The 22017-nt window shown below is 43.1% G+C and overlaps 2 protein-coding genes across 2 annotated transcripts in view; both read left to right on the forward strand.

Moving 5' to 3' along the window:
• Positions 1-12130, forward strand: part of ndp (norrin cystine knot growth factor NDP) — a 32306-nt gene extending 20176 nt beyond the window's left edge. Inside the window, exons 2-3 of the mRNA XM_079253723.1 lie at positions 1078-1533; positions 8166-12130. Coding sequence (XP_079109849.1) covers positions 1327-1533; positions 8166-8390 — 432 coding nt within the window. The 5' untranslated portion in view covers positions 1078-1326 and the 3' untranslated portion in view covers positions 8391-12130. The remainder of the gene's footprint in view (positions 1-1077; positions 1534-8165) is intronic.
• Positions 12131-21716: 9586 nt separating this feature from the next.
• mao (monoamine oxidase) overlaps positions 21717-22017 on the forward strand; it is a 52049-nt gene continuing 51748 nt past the window's right edge. Inside the window, exon 1 of the mRNA XM_079253696.1 lies at positions 21717-21810. Within this exon, the coding sequence (XP_079109822.1) occupies positions 21756-21810 (55 nt within the window). The 5' untranslated portion in view covers positions 21717-21755. The remainder of the gene's footprint in view (positions 21811-22017) is intronic.

The following is a 22017-nucleotide window of genomic DNA, read 5'->3' on the forward strand; positions in this document are numbered from 1 at the left end:
GCAGACAACGTGGACAGCCAGGTTCAGAGAGACACGCACACTCAATCACTAAAACTGGCAAAAAAAAAATCTGTGAGAAGCTTTTCTGGCGGCAGCGTCATCTGCTTCACACACCCTGTAGCACAGTGGTGCCCAAAGCGGGGCCCAGCACTTTGCTTTTGCCTCGCTAGTTGTTTATATCAATACCCCACGGAGCTTGGTGAAAAGATAATAACAAGTGTCATGAACCTCAAGACTCAGAGGGACCCTGACTGACTCACCTCAATGGCATCCTCACCTTGTCTGTGAGCCAGGTGGAACCCAACATGGAGAGACTTTCCACAGACCAACTGCATGTGTCCCACTAAGTATCGGCATCTTGCCTTGTTCCACACAGTTTCTTCTTGTCAACATGTTGCAGTTTAGTGGCTGTTATTATTGTTTCTTTCTCCTTTAACTGTGGCTTTATTGTTTTTTGCCATATTTTGCAACATTTTATTTGCCTGTATTAGCTATTGAACAATAACTAAAATAACTTCATACATTTACTTGTCTTTCAATTGTCTTTCATCATTCAAGTGTTGAAATTGCTCACTGGACCACTTTCAGTTTGGCCATCGGCGACCAAAATTTTGGGCACCCCTGGCATAGACCTTGCTTGCTTTAATTGCTTTAAGCTGATAAAAAAAAAAAAAAAGGTTTTCATGGGAATAATAAAGATCTATGGCTGTGTTTAACCCTTTATGGGGCAAGTGAGTATTTTTGATCACTTCGTTTTCTTTCATATTCAGCGTGCAACTTTATTTTGTTGTTAACTTAACAACAGAATGGAAGTCTTGGTTCATATAAGAAGGACAATTTTACATTTTATTTGTCCAAAAAGGAAAAATACACTGTATTAGCTATTGAACAATAACTAAAATAACTTCATACATTTACTTGGGTTTCATCCTTAAAGCTGAAGTGTTTGGCCCGTGGCTCACTGGATCATTTTCAGTTTGGCCATCGGCAACCAAAAGTTTGGGCACCCCTGCTGTAGCATGACAAACCGACCAACGTGTTTGATCTGATCTCTTTATGTTTGTCTTCTTCCTCCAGACTGAGATGGACTGAGACAGATGAGGATGGAGCAGCTTGAAGAAACCACCCTTTTGCCACCACCTTTCTCCCTACGACTTCCTGACATTGACCCCCCCTCTGAATAAGCAGGAACAGTAGAAGTTAAAGTACCACCCCTCTTCAATGTGAGACCCTGCAATATAACATCAGGAAAAGGGATTAAGAAGGTTTAGCAGGATCTGAGTGAGTTCAGGAGGATCAGGAGCCTCAGGGTGTCCCGATCCGATCATGAAACCTTCGATCTCCGCGGGTCCCCCCTCTGGCCTCCTGCTGGTCCTGATGTGCTGCCCCCTGCTGGGCTTGGTCCAATCCGCCAGCAGCAACAAGGCCAGCGATAATGCACACCCGCACCTGGGCGACAGTGACCCAGACCGCTGCATGAGGCACCACTTTGTGGAGACCATCACGCACCCAATTTACAAATGCAACTCTAAGGTAAAGCAGAAGCACACCAACACAAACACAACCTGCCACCGTCCACCTGACAAGCTCGCTAATTTGTTTTGAGTATCAGCAAAACGTGTGTTCCAAATCAGACCTCTGGGAACGCAAAGAAAACCCTGGAACCCCGGCCAAAAATATTTGTAAGACTCTTATTCCCTCTCCTCTGTTTGGTCGGTCCAGACTCTCTTTCCTTCATCCCTCAGTCTAACTCCATCTCTCCCTCATTTAAAAGAGTCACGCTTCGTTTCTCAGGGAGTGTGTGTGTGTGTGTGTGTGTGTGTGTGTTTGTGTGTGTTTGCGTGGTGCTGGACGCGGGCCACGCTGCAGACATATCCTGCACCTCAGCTGGGACTGGGGGGGTTTTTCAGCCAAAGTGGACGTCTCCCTGTCAGAGGCCACAGGAAGAGAGATGGGCTGAGGAAAGAGAAGGAAAAGTGGAAAGTGAATAATGACACAGTGTGACGCTCATTGTGATGTTTTAGACAACTTCAAGACAACCACTTAATGTAAAAAGACTGATGACCCGCGGAGCCGTGCCAAACGTGGGAACGCTGCTGTGGAAAGGTGTTCTCAGTTAGCTCCGTTTCCCGTCGGTTGTTCACAGCAGTTGTTCCTCTGGTGTTATCTGTTCTTTGGTCTTTTTTTTTTTTTTAAGTATTCTGAGCAGGTGGCGAAACCACAGCTTGGCTCAGGTGGGGCCTGCCTTCACGCCATGAGCTGGGCGTTACGTCACAGAGAGCTGAGCTGAGTTGAGCTGAGCGACCGTTTCACACCTCAGTCTGAAGAAACTCGCACAAAATCCACCTGCAACGCCGCTTTCTTTTGTTTCTGTTTAACTCGTGTTGTCCAGCATTAAATCCAGCAGAAGGATGGTCTGGCTGCTGCATTGTGCTGAGCAAACTTAACATATAAGTTTATATAAAGATAAACCACACACTGGTTGGTAGTGTGATATATCAGATGGGTTGTGCTGCAGCTTCCTCTGAATCTAAGTCTGGAAAGAATCTTCATATATCAGGAAAATAAAGTGTTTTTTTAGTGGATTCTGTTCACCGCTGTGACGAGCTGCTCTCGTAGAGTTACTCCCATCTGAAGCTGATATCATGTATCCCGTTCAAACGAATTATGCATCGCAGCGCCTCGCCCTTTAAAACGACTACGGTAGCCGGTGTGAATCAAAAAGCCTCGATCAGACGTCAACCAGCAATGTCTGTGCTGTGTTTTTGTTCTGCTCAGGAACTGATGCGGGTTAATTCACTGGGCTGACTGGAACCAACTGGTTCAGTGCATGAGCAGGACTGGTTTATGACATGGAGATGAATTGTTAAACACATAATTCCAGCATCTGCTGTCCGATGAGTAACAACACACAGAGTGAAATCCTGTTTTCTTCTTCTGGTCGTTTCAGTAGCTTTCACAGCTAAAGCTAAAGCTGGACCTAAAGCTGGACCTAAAGCTGGACTTAACGCCGGCCTAAAGCCAGACTTATTGCTGGACCTAAAATCGGACCTAAAGCCAGATCTAAAGCCAGACCTAAAGCCAGACCTAAAGCCAGACCTAAAGCCGGACCTAAAGCCAGACCTAAAGCTGGACCTAAAGCCAGACCTAAAGCCGGACCTAAAGCTGGACCTAAAGCCGGACCTAAAGCCAGACCTAAAGCTGGACCTAAAGCCAGACCTAAAGCTGGACCTAAAGCTGGACCTAAAGCTGGACCTAAAGCCAGACCTAAAGCCAGACCTAAAGACGGGCTTAAAGTCGGACCTAAAGCCAGACCTAAAGCCAGACCTAAAGCCAGACCTAAAGCTGGACCTAAAGCCAGACCTAAAGCTGGACCTAAAGCCAGACCTAAAGCCAGACCTAAAGCTGGACCTAAAGCTGGACCTAAAGCCGGACCTAAAGCTGGACCTAAAGCCAGACCTAAAGCTGGACCTAAAGCCAGACCTAAAGCTGGACCTAAAGCCAGACCTAAAGCCAGACCTAAAGCTGGACCTAAAGCCAGACCTAAAGCTGGACCTAAAGCCAGACCTAAAGCCAGACCTAAAGCTGGACCTAAAGCCAGACCTAAAGCTGGACCTAAAGCCAGACCTAAAGACGGGCTTAAAGTCGGACCTAAAGCCAGATCTACAGGTGAACATAAAGCTGGACCTAAAGCCAGACCTAAAGCTGGACCTAAAGCCAGACCTAAAGCCAGACCTACAGGTGGACCTAAAGCTGGACCTAAAGCCAGACCTAAAGCCAGACCTAAAGCTGGACCTAAAGCCAGACCTAAAGCCAGACCTAAAGACGGGCTTAAAGTCGGACCTAAAGCCAGACCTAAAGCCAGACCTAAAGCCAGACCTAAAGCCAGACCTAAAGCCAGACCTAAAGCCAGACCTAAAGCTGGACCTAAAGCCAGACCTAAAGCTGGACCTAAAGTTGGACCTAAAGCCAGACCTAAAGCTGGACCTAAAGCCAGACCTACGTGTGGACCTAAAGCTGGGCTAAAAGCCAGACCTACATGTGGACCTAAAGCTGGGCTAAAAGCCAGACCTAGAGCTGGACCTAAAGCCAGACCTAAAGCTGGACCTAAAGCCAGACCTAAAGCCGGACCTACGTGTGGACCTAAAGCTGGGCTAAAAGCCAGACCTACATGTGGACCTAAAGCTGGGCTAAAAGCCAGACCTACAGGTGGACCTAAAGCCAGACCTACATGTGGACCTAAAGCTGGGCTAAAAGCCAGACCTACAGGTGGACCTAAAGCCAGACCTACATGTGGACCTAAAGCCAGACCTAAAGCCAGACCTAAAGCCAGACCTAAAGCCAGACCTAAAGCCGGACCTAAAGCCAGACCTAAAGCTGGACCTAAAGCCAGACCTAAAGCTGGACCTAAAGCTGGACCTAAAGCTGGACCTAAAGCTGGACCTAAAGCTGGACCTAAAGCCAGACCTAAAGCTGGACCTAAAGCTGGACCTAAAGCTGGACCTAAAGCCAGACCTAAAGCCAGACCTAAAGACGGGCTTAAAGTCGGACCTAAAGCCAGACCTAAAGCCAGACCTAAAGCCAGACCTAAAGCCGGACCTAAAGCCAGACCTAAAGCTGGACCTAAAGCTGGACCTAAAGCCAGACCTAAAGCCAGACCTAAAGCTGGACCTAAAGCTGGACCTAAAGCCAGACCTAAAGCCAGACCTAAAGCTGGACCTAAAGCCAGACCTAAAGCCAGACCTAAAGCTGGACCTAAAGCCAGACCTAAAGCCAGACCTAAAGCCAGACCTAAAGCTGGACCTAAAGCCAGACCTAAAGCCAGACCTAAAGCCAGACCTAAAGCTGGACCTAAAGCCAGACCTAAAGACGGGCTTAAAGTCGGACCTAAAGCCAGATCTACAGGTGAACATAAAGCTGGACCTAAAGCCAGACCTAAAGCCAGACCTACAGGTGGACCTAAAGCTGGACCTAAAGCCAGACCTAAAGCCAGACCTAAAGCCAGACCTAAAGCTGGACCTAAAGCCAGACCTAAAGCTGGACCTAAAGCCAGACCTAAAGCCAGACCTAAAGCTGGACCTAAAGTTGGACCTAAAGCCAGACCTAAAGCTGGACCTAAAGCCAGACCTACGTGTGGACCTAAAGCTGGGCTAAAAGCCAGACCTACATGTGGACCTAAAGCTGGGCTAAAAGCCAGACCTAGAGCTGGACCTAAAGCCAGACCTAAAGCTGGACCTAAAGCCAGACCTAAAGCCGGACCTACGTGTGGACCTAAAGCTGGGCTAAAAGCCAGACCTACATGTGGACCTAAAGCTGGGCTAAAAGCCAGACCTACAGGTGGACCTAAAGCCAGACCTACAGGTGGACCTAAAGCCAGACCTACATGTGGACCTAAAGCTGGGCTAAAAGCCAGACCTACAGGTGGACCTAAAGCCAGACCTACATGTGGACCTAAAGCTGGGCTAAAAGCCAGACCTACAGGTGGACCTAAAGCCAGACCTACATGTGGACCTAAAGCTGGGCTAAAAGCCAGACCTAGAGCTGGACCTAAAGCCAGACCTACAGGTGGACCTAAAGCTGGGCTAAAAGCCAGACCTAGAGCTGGACCTAAAGCCAGACCTACAGGTGGACCTAAAGCTGGGCTAAAAGCCAGACCTACAGGTGGACCTAAAGCCAGACCTACATGTGGACCTAAAGCTGGGCTAAAAGCCAGACCTACAGGTGGACCTAAAGCCAGACCTACATGTGGACCTAAAGCTGGGCTAAAAGCCAGACCTAGAGCTGGACCTAAAGCCAGACCTACATGTGGACCTAAAGCTGGGCTAAAAGCCAGACCTAGAGCTGGACCTAAAGCCAGACCTACAGGTGGACCTAAAGCTGGACCCAAAGCCGGACCTAAAGTTGGACCATGGCAACAGGTGTAAATCACAAGTTTTATTGTTATATGAAATACTGATTGAAAGCATAAAGATGTGGAGCTCACCGTTATGATAAATGTTTTTTTTTTAATACGATTCAGTATTCAGTATGATTTTCATCCATCCACATGAGACAACAGGCTGATTTAACAAATCAAATTTAATAAAGGAATGTAAATGTTTAAGTCTAGTTTTATTCTTGAACTCATGCCGACTACATGCTGATGTGTCTGTTATGGAGCAAAGCAGATAGAATGTAAAAAATATAGATGAGTATGTGTGTGAATGGGTGAATGTGACATGCAGTGTTAAAGCTCTTTGAGTGGTCAAGGTGACTAGAAAAGCTCTTTAAAAGTACAAAGTCCATTTACCATTTATCCTTCTAATGCACTCATCACAAGTACTTTGAAACTGTGCCGGAAAACGACGGAGAAATATTTCTTTGGCAGCTTATTTTATCAGCAGAACAAGTGAAACGGAGTGACTGTAGCTGCTGACTGAACTATAAAGCTAAATCACGATGAGGACAGGTCGGTTAACCAGAGAATAACAAATGACACCAGCAGGACCGCATTCTGTTAAAACTGCTGCAGAAATAAACAAACTCAGAGCTAAAAATCTGGTTTTGTGTTTCACATCACTCAGCTTTCACACAGTTAGACGCTGCTGCAGGTAGATTAGCGGTAATTTCATATGAATACATTTACTGCAAGTAATATTTTAGTCAAACTAAATTCACACGAATGTTTATTGATAAGGAAACTATTAAAGGTTTCTCAGACTGTAACAAACCAAGCCTTCTATAACATTGTGGGTTTTTTTTTAGTCATAATGAGAGCTTAACTTTATTAAATAAACAAAGGGATTTAAAACCCGTCATTGTGGGTTGTGAAAGTGGATTTAACCACCAGAATGAATGAATCAGAGCCTGAGGACACGTCCTCTGTCACATGCGTCACTGTTGTTAAAGGTGGAGTATGTCAGATTTTCAATATTTTCAAAATAAATTAACTAATAAAATAACTACAATCATAATTAGATAGTTTTTAAACATGTAGGTTCCAGTCTGTCCATATTTGATGTGTTATTAAATTACAAGTTTAATTAATAACAAAGACCCGTCTTAAATGTTTGCCTACCAGTAAAAAAAAAAAGTGCTTTTTGTCATTTGTCATTAATTAAACTTGTAATTTAATAACGCATCAAATATGGACAGACTGGAACCTACATGTTAAAAAAAACTAATTATGATTGTAGTTATTTTTTAGTTAATTTTTTTTTTTAATATTGAAAATCTTACATACTCCACCTGTAAAGTATGAATATCTGAAAGGTTTCCTGCTACAATAACTCTCAATGCACAACTTTATGTTTGAAGAAAACATTCATGCATTCACTTTAGTCATTAGAAGCACCACAAGTGATATTCTGAGTCCCTTTCCTTCCAATACAGAGTGTATCTTCCTGAGGTTACACCAGTGGGTCTCTGGATACATGAATGGCCATCGGCTTTATCTGTATTTATAACGTAGCTGCTCGTGAATGAAGCAGGAATGGTGGCGACAGAGAGAACGCGAGAGCAGGAGGAGGGTTTGATAGCCTGATCCCAAGCCTGGACGAAGACAAATGGTCTTAAAGTGGCGACAACACTCCTGACGTGTGTGTGTGTGTGTGTGTGTGTGTGTGTGTGTGTGTGCATGTGTCACCCTGCCGTGGCCCCAGACAGGCTTTTGTCAAAGTGGGTACACGGGTGGCGACACACAGCAGCTGACAGAAGGACATGACACAGGAGGCTGTTTAGGGAGGCGACAGGAATGCAGTGACCCACCGAGGAATGCCGGTCGGATGGTCCTCCAAGCAGACCACTGCTTTGTGTGCATGTGTGTGTGTTTAATCTGAGTGGTCCATCTTGGGAAGGGGGCTTGATGTTCTCGGTCTTGTTTCCAGCAAACAGGCGGAGGAGAAAGGCGGAGTGACCCTGACGTGTAGCAGGTGGAGGAATGTCTGCCTGCTTTGGTTGTTATCTCTTATTTTGCAGGTGCAAGGCTGAGGCCGGGAAGATGGGAGGCTGAGGAGGTGCTGCAAGTCCAAACAGACCTCTCACTGTCCCATCAGACACAAACACCACCTTACTGTACTCACTGACCCCCTCCTCCCATCGCTTCCAGCAGCTGAAGCTGATAAAAAAAAACCTGTCTGATTGCCTTATCTGGATCTTAACTCTCTCTGCATGCTGTTTTTATGCAGATGGTGCTGCTGGCGCGCTGCGAGGGCCACTGCAGCCACACCACCCGCTCGGACCCCCTCATCTCCTTCAGCTCCGTGCTCAAGCAGCCATTCAAGAGCTCGTGCTCCTGCTGCAGGCCACACACCTCCAAGCTGAAGGCGGTGAGGCTGCGCTGCGCCGGTGGGACTCGCATTACAGCCACTTACAGATACATCCTCGCCTGCAACTGCGAGGAGTGCAGCTGAGCAGGCAACAACTCCCTCCCAGACCCTCAAGACTCTCAAGATCCAGCATTTTTCTTGTCCTTGGACCTCATTCTAAAGCTGCTCAGAGTATTTGGTTGATTATTGGATCAGAAAATTGCCCCAGAGATGCTCGTCGTTAACTTGGGAGTGAAAAGTTTCGGGGATCACCGTCATATGGTCTTCGGCCCTCGGGACTCCGATAGAACATGCTATACCTTCTCCGTTATGTGCAGTCAATCAGTGCAATCCATGCGAAGCACATTTCTCCAGCTCACAAGACCATACACCACAAACCGCTGCTCCCACGGGCCAGATTGAGACCCTCCTCACTGCAGAGACTCATTACAGACCCCTGTAATCCAGAGCACAGACGCTCACCAAGTGTGTGAGCTCGTTCCATGTATCTGTGGCAGCCAGCATCCATTTGGCAACAACACAACACGCTTCATTAGGAAGCGGCATGGGAAAGCCAGAGGCCTCAATGGGAACCAGGGGGTCGACGTATAGAGGAGCACCTGCACCGTGCAAGCTCACCCAATAACATTTTACACACTCCCTGCAGACTTTCATCTAGCTGTGTAAAACACAAGCGATCCTGACAGCAGAGCTCGTCAAGAACACCATAAATGTGCTCGTGAAAGAGGAGCCCTGAGTATGAAAGAGGGGCGAGGATGAAGGTGCGACCAGACTGTGGCGGTGGCGTCGTGCGGACCGTCGAGACTGTCAAGTGTTCGTTAACCGTGTTGCAGTTGTGACATTTCAGTCAGCATTATCGTGACTCTGCAGCTCGTTCTCATCCAGCTGGACGGATAAAACTAACGCTTAACGCCTGTCCTGTATCCTTACTCGTGACATGTGCTGTGTTTTGATTGGAGGAAGCTCCAACCGCTCTGCAAACGTCTGTGAAGCCTGAAAACAGAACCTGCGAAGCTTCCTGCGTTTCATCCTGCCGGTGTGACTCGTCGCACTGCAGAGCTTCTGCTCCGCTGTCTGGATGTAAAACTTCTCGCTGTTCCTGCTGTGGTTTGGACAATTAAAACCACAAAGAATCCAGAGGTTACGTTTCAGATTTAGGGAATGAATAAAGGGATTTATGGAAGCAAAGAAAAGCCAAATAGAAACTTCTGAAATGTAATTTTACCTGAACAGTTAAAACCTGCTTTGTGGAGTTTTATGGGCTTGTTTTAGTTTGTTTTTGTTTTTGTTTTTTTAAAGAACACGCAGTTGTACTCGTTTCCTTTAGTGGTGTGTTGTTGTGTATCTTGGCCCCGTTTCACTTAAAGCTCCTTACATATTCAAACTTTTTCAGGACCCCTCTTGGCGTTGTATTGCAACATTTGGGACATTTTTTTCATTTTCGGCCAAACCAAACTCTGTTCCTGACCCCGACCCGGTCGTTTTGGTACCTAAAACATAAACAACCAAAGGAGAATAAAACTCTAGAAAGTCTGAGACACATGAAAGTCTGACTACGGCCAGTGTGGCTAAACTAAACTTCCACTCTTCTTACACCCTGATTTGTTCCATTGTTCTAGAAGATGTTTAGTTTTACATTTCGATGAGAGTTGTAGCCCCCGAGGGCTGCAGTCCTACAGGTTTTAGACATTTGCCACATCAGGAACCATCCAAAAACCTGCAGGACGATTGACAGAAATTTGGACACCTCTTGATCTAAACCTAGGTAAAATCTTTCCATGAATTCAGCAGCATCAGCGCGTTGGTGTGAGTTCTTCTGTAGGACCTTTATCCTGCCTTTAAAACAGCTGTTAGAAAGTGAAAGTTAGCTTTAAATTTACTATATAAAGGAGATTTAAACCAGATATAAGACAAGTCAACATCAGACTGACTTTTACTGGCTGGAAAGAGCTCAGAGAGACAGGATGTAAGACGGTTGCTGAAAGAGCCGTCATCAGGGGCACTAATGTGAAAATCTGTCAGTAGTACTACTTTAACCAGATTAACGTCCCTATAATCTGGTTTATGTCGGCTGTCACCATGCAGCCGTAGGAAAAGGCTCATTTGTTGAACCAAACCAAGCTGCATCCATCCATCCATCTATCTATCCATCATCCATCCATCCATGCATCCATCCATCCATCCATCCATCCATCTATCATCCTATCCATCCATCTATCTATCCATCCATCCATCCATCCATCTATCTATCCATCATCCATCCATCCATGCATCCATCCATCCATCCATCCATCCATCCATCCATCATCCTATCCATCCATCTATCTATCCATCCATCCATCCATCCATCTATCTATCCATCATCCATCCATCCACGCATCCATCTACCCATCCATCCATCCATCCATCCATCTATCATCCTATCCATCCATCTATCTATCCATCCATCCATCCATCCATCCATCCATCTATCATCCTATCCATCCATCTATCTATCCATCTATCCATCCATCCATCTATCCATCATCCATCCATCCATCCATCCATCCATCTACCCATCCATCCATCCATCATTCCATCCATCCATCATTCCATCCATCCATCCATCCATCCATCTTCTTCCGCTTATCCGGGGTCAGGTCGCGGGGGCAGCAGCCTAAGCAGGGAAGCCCAGACTTCCCTCTCCCCAGCCACATTTGCCAACTCTGCGGGGGGATCCCGAGGCGTTCCCAAGCCAGCCGAGAGATATAATCCCTCCAGCGTGTCCTGGGTCTTCCCCGGGGTCTCCTCCCAGAGGGACGTGCCTGGAACACCTCACCAGGGAGGTCCAGGAGGCATCCTGACCAGATGCCCGAGCCACCTCAACTGGTTCCTCTCGATGTGGAGGAGCAGCGGCTCTACTCTGTTCTCCTCCTGGATGACCGAGCTCCTCACCCTATCTCTAAGGGAGAGCCCGGCCACCCTGCAGAGGAAACTCATTTCAGCCGCCTGTATACGAGATCTCCTTCTTTCGTCACGACCCACAGCTCATGACCATAGGTGAGGGTAGGAACGTAGATTGACTGGTAATAACGCTGGTTATCACACCTAAAGAGCACCGCCGGATTATCCAAACATCTTCACCCTGGGAGACGTTTTCATCAAAGTTCACAGACCCCGTTTGCATTTGCATGTGGATGAACGCTACAGATGGATGGAAAAAGGCTGAATTAGCCGTTGCTGGGGGGGAGGGGGCACAATGTGAAAACTTCAAAAGTACTACTTAAATTAATTGGTACTACTGTGAAAATAAGTCAAATGATCTTCCATTAATGATATTAGAAATGCGGTTTAATGTCTAAATATGTTCCAAATTTCTAGCTATTAATCTAAAAAAAAGGCTAAATTAATTTTCTTTGCTTCCATAAAGTTGATAAAGTGATTAAAATATGAAGCTTGTCTTGTGTTTGATGCTTACAGGAAACGTTCACTGTCTGTTAACGTGGTGGTTTTTATCGGAACTTCTGGGAAAGTTGGAGGCTTGCAGGATGTTGGAGCAGTTAGACTCATCAGTTATGGACAACCTGGATCAGTCTGGATTAATGGAGGAACCCATTAAGACTCATTCTCCAAACATGTGAGAAATGTTTGTGCTGGACACAGAAAGGAGCTCAAAGACTTAAGGTTTTCATCCACACCCATGCAGTGTATGCTCCCTGTACAAATATCTCTGCTTGTGTTTAGAGCCGAAATGTTTCCACACTCTGTGAAACAGCATAACACAGACGTTTCAATCCTGACTGCAACTGACAGCACGGCCTGCTGCTTCACACGTGAACCTAATAAAGTCCTTTTCCCTTCGACTCCGGAGATTAATCTGCGTCTGTCTGCTGTCTTCTCTCGCCGTGGCCGCCCTTCATCAACATTCTCGCACGAAATCTGCACGAAACGTTGTGGAAGGAGGCTTTTTGTGGCTAAATGTGACAAAGCGACAAGAGAACTGTTAAGCCGATGCTAACTGCTCCACTTTCAGGCTCTGCAAGCTGAAAAACACAAAGGAGACGATTGGCAAGGTCTAAACTTTCTAATTAAAGAAGCAAATATATATATAAATATGATTAACAAATACATTTTCTCACCTCAGTCTCATATTTGCAGGTGTGAGGCAAAGCTGGCGGGCAGATGTGGTCTTTTTATAACCCCTTCACATAAGCAGACATCACACACTCATTCATTCCTGATGCTAATCAGAACCATCTGAGCATTTATTAAAAATCATAGAGGAGAGGCATTTTATTGGAGTGTAGTAAAGGTGCCTCCTCATTATAGAGAAACTCACGTCTGTGTGTTTATTATTCCATTATAATCCCAGGCATGGACCGCGGCCATGTGCTGGACGCCTCACAATATGGCTATTCAGTGCTTTTCACTCTCAGAGCCGCGAGGTCTGTGATCCCGCTGTCAGCACACACTTTACTGGGAAATAATCATCACAATTATGCTGAATACTAAACGTGGAGATTCATGGCTTTTCAGGTCTGTCTTAAGACAATAATCGTCAGCTCAAGAGAACAGTAAAACAAGTCCTGCTGGCTGTTTTATTTCATTTTAGCGGATGGTGCTTCATCATCAGGAGAACAAGCCAGACTTATCCCTAAATGCTCATTTTATCCTTTCAAAGGAGCTGAAAATGAAGAGAAATTTTCTAGTTTAACCTGAATATTACCTTTCTGGATAAGAAAAGACGCCTATTTTGCTGTTAAATGAAGAAATAGATTATAGATAATTATAGAAATATGTATGTGTCTGAAGTAGAGCAGCGTTCATCTGTTTGCTGTTGGTTCTGATGTGTCCCTGCTCCAACACATCTAATTCTAACAAAGGATCCAGCAGCCTATGAAGTTCTGTGCAATGACTCGTGTTTGAGCAAAGGACACGTTAAAACCTGCAGAACACTGGCCTGTAGTTGTGATCCCTGCTATAGACCAGAATCAAATGGCTGAATTCTCTCATCCACAAGTCACTCAGCTCTGCAGAGGCTTGGTAACCAGCCATTCACGTGACTCGGACACCCCAGCAACAGAGAATATCTTCCTCATGAAGCTCTAAGCGAGCTTTAACGGGAGCATCACCAATCTCACCCAACAAGCACAGGATCTATGGTTTTACATATATATATATATATATATATATATATATATATATATATATATATATATATATACATATATATATATATATATATATATATATATATACGTGTGTGTGTGTGTGTGTGTGTGTATACAGAGGACCACATAATTAAAAAGAAAGAGAATAAAATTGTGCCCTAAGATGAAAACACTTCACAGTGAGGGCTGTGCTGACATGCAGGGGGGGCAGGATGCTCCAGAGTCCTGGTCCTAGTCCTATAGGTACCACAAACTGGCCCTCGGACCCCAGTACCTGCGCCGGAGCATAACTTCTGAGGAGATCCGTGATGCATGCTGGGGCTAGTCCATGTAAAACCTTTAAAACAATTAATAAAATCTTCAAATCAACCGTAAGACAAACAGGAAGCCGGTGCAAAGAAGCAGGGGTTGGGGTCATGTGACCCCGGTTAAAAGCCACGCAACATTCTGGAAAAAGGTTTCTTATTAATGTCAGTGTGAAAAACACTGCAGTAGTTGAGATGACCTGAAATAAAAGCATTCGTAACTCACTCAAAAAAGATTCAAAGACAGAAACTGTTTCACTTTTGATAAAAGACTGATGTTATAAAAACAGGATTTTAGTCTGTTCAGCAACATGTTGCTCCCAAAACACAGAGTTAGAACACAATAAATAACCAAGTCTGGTTCCATCAACCAACTTTCCTTCATTTGGGATGTTCTGAGATGGCAGGATGATGAAACATCAGAGTCCAGACCAGTGTGATGACTCTCCCATCATCAGCTCTGCTGCTGGATCCCACTGACTCCTGTTTCTGCTGCTTCGCTCCAACTCAGGTGAGAATTCCTCATTCCTTTATTTCCATGTCAGAGAAAGAGTCTGGGAGATTTCTGTGGCTTTAGCAAGTATTAAATCAAGTTTATCAGCAGAGAAAACAACTGATCCACATTCACATTCATTCAAATATGAGTCCGTTCATTTATTGTTTCTCTCTTTTTGGTGAAAATTTAGCAGAAATGAGGCTCACACAAACTTATAGAGGTTAAACTCTGGGTCTTGACTTCATTAAGTCAAACACCGATGCATGAACGTTGTGTTTATGTGTCTGTACAAACCCGACTGACCTCATCAGACACGCAACGTGAGAAATTACCTGAAAGGAGTTTAATGAGGAAAAACCAGGAGAGAAGCAGAAAATGACCAATAACTTTCCCTAAATGTTGTGTTTCCGTGGAGGATGAAGGGTCAGTTGATCAGAGACTTCAGTTGGTGTTTTTTTCATGTGTGTGGAGTCTCATTAAGTGAAATAACCCTGCATGTGGAACACGTGTGCAGAGAGAAAGTGGAGGTAAGTGTGGGAAAGCATCTCAGGGTGTTGCTGCCCTCTGCTGCCCAGCTGCAGCACACACCTCCCTACCTGACCTGACCGTTACCTGCAGCGCCGCAGGTTAAGGTGACAACAAACACACTGCTGATCAGGCCTCTTCCTGCAGCCAGTTAGAAAGACTGATCAACACTGAGAAGAAACTTGTGATAGAAGAAATAGTACTTGAAAGAGTCTCAGAAATAAAGTCTTTAGGTGTTATGATAGACGAAAGTTGGAAGAAACAAATTATTTTATATTATTAATTTTTTTTTTTAATTGAATTTCCCTTTGGGAATTAATGAAGTATTTTCATTTCATTTTTAATAAAAAAAAATATGTAAAATCATTTCTGTTCTTTATAAAGTTAAATATATTTAAATCAGATATCATTGTTTGTTTTGTATTGTTCCTTCATACTACCATATATGACATATTGTGTTGAAGTCTGGGGGAACACAAACAGGACTACATTAAATTCTGTCTTTCTTATTAAAAAGAAAAAAAGCTGTAAGAAGAAGAATAAATTCTGTTTACACAGAACCAACAAATTCTCTGTTCATCAAATTGAAAATACTCAAATTTAAGGACCTATTAAAATTCAAAATCCTGTACAAAGTTAAAAATTGTCAACTACCCAACGGCATCCAAAAACTTTTCCAGTTAAGAGAGAATATATTTGGCCTGAAAGGAACATCCATGTTAAAAACAAGAACCTGCTGTGAGGACAAACGCTAAACTCTACTGTAGAGGAGTTAAACTCTGGAAAAGCTGCAGAGAAGAAATAAAAAACGTGTCAGTCAATAGGAAAATTTAAACAAACAATAAAAGATTAGATAAAAGTTATTAGGCAAATATGGATTGAAATTAATTTATATTGTATATTATGATGTTTTGTGTGTATTACCACTATTTATATTTAAGTTTTATTGTAATGTAACATAATGTCCGTTACTTTTCAGAGATCCTGTATAATGTTAGGGTGTTATTTATGAGGAGGTTTTGGACCAGATAAGTGTCCAACTTTTCAAACATAAGAAGCTTGTTTATTTTCTAGGAATGATTATTTGTTCTGTTTTAAAGTTTGTTTTTTTAGTTTGAAATAAATTCTAAAGGAAAAAAAAAGGATTATTTGCTGTTTAGGGACAAATCTTCAGTATGATTCTGGAGTAAAAAGGACTGAGAGAGCTGTGGGGACTGAGTCTGAGCCACCATAACACAGCGCTGTCAGGTGTGGGAGGGGTTTTACTGGAACTGGAATGAACTGGTGAGCATGAAGCACCTGACAAGGTTTTATTCTCCTCATTAACCCCTTAACAGTCACCCTCCAAAATGCCAAATGCGCCTGAAAAAGACATACCCAAAATAAATTAGATGCTATGCTTGAACCCTTTGGAGTACATTCAAAAGCATGGTCTCTTTATAAAGATAACACAAAGTTTTACCCTGAGCTTTCAGATTTATTGTAACTGTAACCAGCATAAAGTTATTAAAGTTGGAACACAAGGAAATTTCAGTTTTTTTCCCTCGTCTGAATTTCTCTTCTACTTTGTCAACATGCTGCACATGGAGAGATGGAGATATGGACTGGAAAATCAGATGTAGCCATAGCATGAAGCCTTTCTTATGAACAGTTAAAATTTGGTGACAATAGCAGCCAAAATGATTATTCTATGAGGGCTTTACTGTAAGTATGTTCACACGCTCCTCAAAGTGGCCATTTGGAGTCTCCAAATGGCCACTTTGGATACTCCAACTTCAATAAGCTATAACTCCAGAACACTTCAACATACAGTCATCAGTGAGACTCTAATGAAAGGTGGTATCAAGAGGAATCTTGTTGTATATTCATATTTACTATCAGTATTATTGAAATTTACCAGGTGATGGATAAACACACTAAAAGCTTATTTTTTCTAATGTGCATTCTAATAAAAGAGAATAAGTTTTACAGTCATCATTTTTATATATGTAAACAATATAATGCCATGTTATGTAATGTAAACTAAATGTAATCATAAAAACACCAGAACACAATAGAATTTACATGTTTACATTAGATTTGAACTATTGTCTGATAAAGAATGTTTGTAAGACTAAAGTAAAAAAGCAGGAGAGCAGAATATGTAGCTGTTATGATGAGCAGGGGTCCTGGTGGTCTGAAGGGCAGGAATGTAGGCTTCCTCTGGAAGGAGCTGGTCCTTCTTCATCTGAAGAGCTGCTGAGTTTCCATCAGAATCAGATGACAGACTAATAAAGACAAGAAGTTTTTATCTCGCATTAGTCCTGCGACTGTAATAAGTTTATGTTCTAACAGACACGCATCGCTGCACGCATGCGCACACAGAGTATGAAAGCGGTCCACACACACGCAGATAAATCAGCAGCAGCTTATTTATCTTTCTATGATTTTGTATTTATGAACAAATGTTTACAACTGGAGGGAAATAGAGGTGTTGAACCGCTGCGTCTCTTTCATCGCTGCTCTTTTTGCTTCACGCACACTCGGACTGAACAACACCCGCATGAACGGTTCCCCCGGTCCGGGGTCTGGCGTTTTAGAGCCGAGACCCCAAGTTTTCTAACAAACCAGGTCTCACGTCTTTAGCAGACCAACCAGAACCACTGGAAATACGCCAACAGTAAGAAACGGAAAGAAAACAGTGCGGGCGCCCCCAGCCCTCCTCCCCCATCCCAACGCACAAAGTAAACAAGCCCCCACCTCCCCCAGCCCCATAAACAACAGAGTTACTCATCTAAACAGCTGATAAAGACACCGTAGCTGCATATAGAGCTTTGTGCTTACTTTTCATGGTCTTCTCCTTCAGGAACCACATCTTCTTCTGCAGTCAGAGACGTCTTCCTCTGTAAAAATCACTGTCCCTCCGTGTAAACGACTCCACCACTTCCTCGTGGGTGTATTTTTGTTTTTTGGCGTGTTTTGCAAAAGTTCATACAGAGAAAAAGCGGACAAAAAAAGGCTTCCTCTGCTTTTACGCACGGACGCACACAAGTACGCACGTTGTCACAAATGTTTACGCACGGACCCCAAAGCCATTTTACATCCCACACACACAGAAGCTGCACATCGCCGTGACGGGAATTTTATTGGCTTTACGGCAGTGGGGTCAGAACTGGCATCAGAGCTGGTGGACAAGGTCTGAAAGCGGAAACGTATGTGATGGTCAGACCACCTAGGTTGACACTCAGTGGGTATTATTGGCTAGGAACGACCATGGATCAATCCAGTTGGTCAAAAATGGGATCAATCAGAAGGAGAGAGCCTACCGGTGCGTCATGCGCAGTTTTATTGAAATAGGAAACGTCTAAGATATTGTACGAGCGTGATATTTAAAAAAAAATAAAATAAAGTAAAAAAAAAAAAAAAAAAAAAAAAAAAAAAAAAAAAAATATATATATATATATATATATATATATATATATATATATATATATATATATATATATATATATATATATATATATATATAAGGAAAACGGTCGACGGTTAAGGGGTTAAACATGGTCTCTGGTGATCAGGTTGGCTTCCCTGCTTTAAGATGGCTGTTAGAGTTTAGATCAGTGTCCAACCTGACGCCGAGACTTCTGGCTTGATGATGTTTTTCTCTCACTGCTGACTGAAGCTGGGCTTCAGAGAGCTGCAGGACCAGAACCAGAACCAGGACCTGGACTACCTGTCTGGGCTATGAGAGGAAAGAACAGAGACATTAATAAGCAGCATCAGATCAGGGTTCATCTGCCAGATTTACTGCATCGTAGCTCCAGAGTCGGCTTTGTCTCCATTGAGCCGGGTCTAAAAGGAAAAGGTTTGAGCCCGATGTGAAGGTTTGGAAGGCGCCTGATTCTTCAACCTGAACTAGGAGCCTCTTCCCATCAGGGTGTGGCTGATAACTGCAGGTTCTGCCTCCCATTCTACTCCTGGAAACACAAATAATCCAACAAACCATCAAATACTATTCTGGATTCCCATCAGAACCTTTATTTATTTAGATTTAAAACAATGCTGAGACTGAAAGATTTAAATCAATTTAAAACACTATGATCCTAAATCTGGGAAGATTTTACAAATGAAAAGTGATCTGAGGCAATCTGTGAGGTCAAAAGTAGATCCCAATAATAATAATAAACTAACTCCAGTATTATCATCACAATAAACTACAAAGAGCCGAGAAAGAAGCAGGAATCAGCGTATGCAAGCTGGACCCTGAGGCACGATGATGGTTCCTCAAAGTAACAACTGGTCCCCTCAGTAAGTCACCGAATGCCTGCAGATTCACACCCCAGTCTCAGTTTGAGGTCTCAGGGTCAGTCCCAGCTTGTGATGCCTCAGATGAGACTTACAGTTGTGCTCATATTTATTCATTAAAGAAGGGAAAAAAACAGCTGCCTGTAAAATAAGCTGAAACTGACTAAACTAATAAAAAAAATTAAAAATTTTATGAAAATCATGACATTATTTTCTAATTCTGGTTCAATAGAAATATTTCTTTTAAAAAGCAAACAAATAAGATAATTTATTACATATTCCATCAGTCATAAAGTAATATTTAGTTGAAGAATCCTTTAATGTTTCCGCTCCAGTCAGGTGTTTTCTGTTCCTCTCAGTCAGACTTCTGCACCTGTTGACAGGTATTTTGTCCCACTGTTCAACAGAAAAGTCTCTCATTTGTCCAGGACACATTTGTTTGTTTGATTGTTTTTCTTTCTTCAACTTAATTAAATGAAAAAACAGTGTCTTATATTACTAAATGATATTTTTGCACATTTTTAGTTATTGTTCCTTTTGTAATTCTCCAGTTATTTGAGTGACTGTTGTAAATTCAGCCTTTTCTTTAATGAAAGGGGATGAAGACATATGAACACAGCTGTAAGATGAGAGGGGACCTGGTGTTCTCTGTAGTCGGTCCGAGACTCTGGACTCTGCCTCTCCATGTCTGAGCTCCCCCCACGGTGGAGCGCTTTAAGTCTCGTCTAAATTCCCACTTTTATTTTATTTATTTATTTTTTTAGGCTTTTAAAGCTGTGTGAGTTGTGTAGTCCTCTGTGTCTTTTATTTGTTTTATTTTTCCTTTAATTATTTTATTGGGTATTTATTTATTTTTAATTGTTTTACCTGTTTTTAGTATTTTAACAACATTATTATTTCATCTTATTTTTATTTTGTGACATTCGACTCTGTGCACTTTGGCAACATTCTGTTTGTAAAAATGTGCTTTACAAATAAAGTGGATTGGATAACTATAAGAATCCTCTCTGAAGGCATAAAAGGTTTAATAACGTCCCCAAGTAGTAGAAGGACCATGAATGCATCATTAATGGTGCATTCAGTGAGGGAAAAACTCTTAGTTTTAAACATTGGAAGGTTTTAACCAATGATTAGATCACAGAAGGTTAAAATGCTTGTTTACAGCACATGGATTATTGATATTTTTTTACACGGCCGAAGGACAAAATGAGCTGCAGAAAGACGTGTGCTTACTGGGATTAATCTGTTTTTTCACTGGTTTGGTTGGATTCTGAGTCAAACATTCAGAGTTTTCACTGACTGGCTGCTAGATTTTGATCTGAACCAAATCAGCTGTCAGGAATCGTCTCTTGGTCTTCCATAGACACAGAAACACAACTTTAATGATACCTAATGGGTTTTATCTGGTTAAATAAAAATAAAGAATTTGCCTTTTAAATTATTCACAGCCTCCTCTGCATAAAAGATTTTTATTCTAAAATACAGATTTTTGTGACTGCTTGTTGAATTTTTAGGGTTTAGTACAGAAATAAATTCAAGTCTAAAGCATTTTTAAAACATGAAAGTTAAAAGTTAAAAATAAACATCAGGCAACTTAAGGAAAAAGTATAAAGAGAAATTTAAATTGATGCTGAACACTTTGATATAACAAAGACAAGTTTAAATCCAAAGATTACATAACTATTAGTAATGTGTTCACCTCCCTGCATGCCCTCCCCTTCCCACTGTCTGGTCCACGCTGCCCTAGTCCCTGGAAGGACAGGGATGTGCTAGCGTGGGCCTTTAGTAGCTTATTCCATAAATGAGGATTAGGATTACCGCAATCATGCTCGGATAATCTCCTAATGTAAACCCAATCTAAAAGATAAGAAAATATACCGAACATGTTTGCGAATCAAATCTCCCAGAACAACTTTGATGCTTGAGACACATTTTCTGATTCAATAATTGCTTTAATAGGCAGAAAATATAAAGAAAACAATAAAGGAAATGTTTATTTCTCAGTTAAATTCACTTTAAGAGAATCTTTTAACTTAGTCCACATCCAAACTGGTGTTACAGGAGCACACCAGCAGGTGCAGGTTCAGGCTTCCTCCTCCTGCTGGGAGCCACTCATGCAGACATCAGCAGCTGGAAGCAACCACAAGAGGGAAACAAAAACTGCAGGATGCAAAGTGAAGCCAGTCAGGAGGATTTTACTCTGCATGCACATGTATGTTGCAAAGCCTGAGTCAGTCAGCAGAGAGCTTTCCATGTGGGCCACTGTGTCACAGGGTGAAATGTGCAGAAAAACCCAGAGAAATTCAGTTTGTCAACACCTCAGAGTGACAAAAAGATGCCTGGCTGTTTCTCTAGCAGACATATAATCAGCGGATCATATGAAGAAACTTTTATTTTGATTTATTTTTTATCAATGCAGACTTTGTTCTTTGGACAATCTTATCAGGAATAAAGTTTCTGATCAACGCTGAAGATACGAGGTGAAAGGTAATGTCTCTGCAGGTCAATGACACTTCCTAATAATCCTCCATATCCACAGAGCAGCAGCAGCGCTTTACTATGAGTGGGTGGAGCCAGGAGGGAGGGGGGCCAGCCCGGCGCTTTTAATACAGATGCGCTCCTGCGTGCGCTCTGCGTCGTGCGGCGAGCGGACACGGTCAGAGCCTGGAGAGCCACAGCAGACTGCACCATGACTGCACCCAGCAACACCTACGATGTGATAGTGGTCGGCGCGGGCATTTCAGGTAGGAGCCACTTCATAACAAGTTGTTTTTACGGCGCGGCGTGGGGAGGGAGGGCGGGGGGGCAGAAAACCGGATCCAAGCCGCCGCGCTGCGCCTGAAGCGGAGCTGATGCGCTTTGTGTGACAACCAGACAACTGTTGCACAAGACACGGTGGCCAAGCTGCACTCAGCAGAGGATTAAAGAGACTTTTTCCTGACCACAACGCG

This window comes from Telmatherina bonti (assembly GCF_933228915.1).
Source record: "Telmatherina bonti genome assembly, chromosome: 15".
Classification (NCBI taxonomy): domain Eukaryota; kingdom Metazoa; phylum Chordata; class Actinopteri; order Atheriniformes; family Telmatherinidae; genus Telmatherina; species Telmatherina bonti.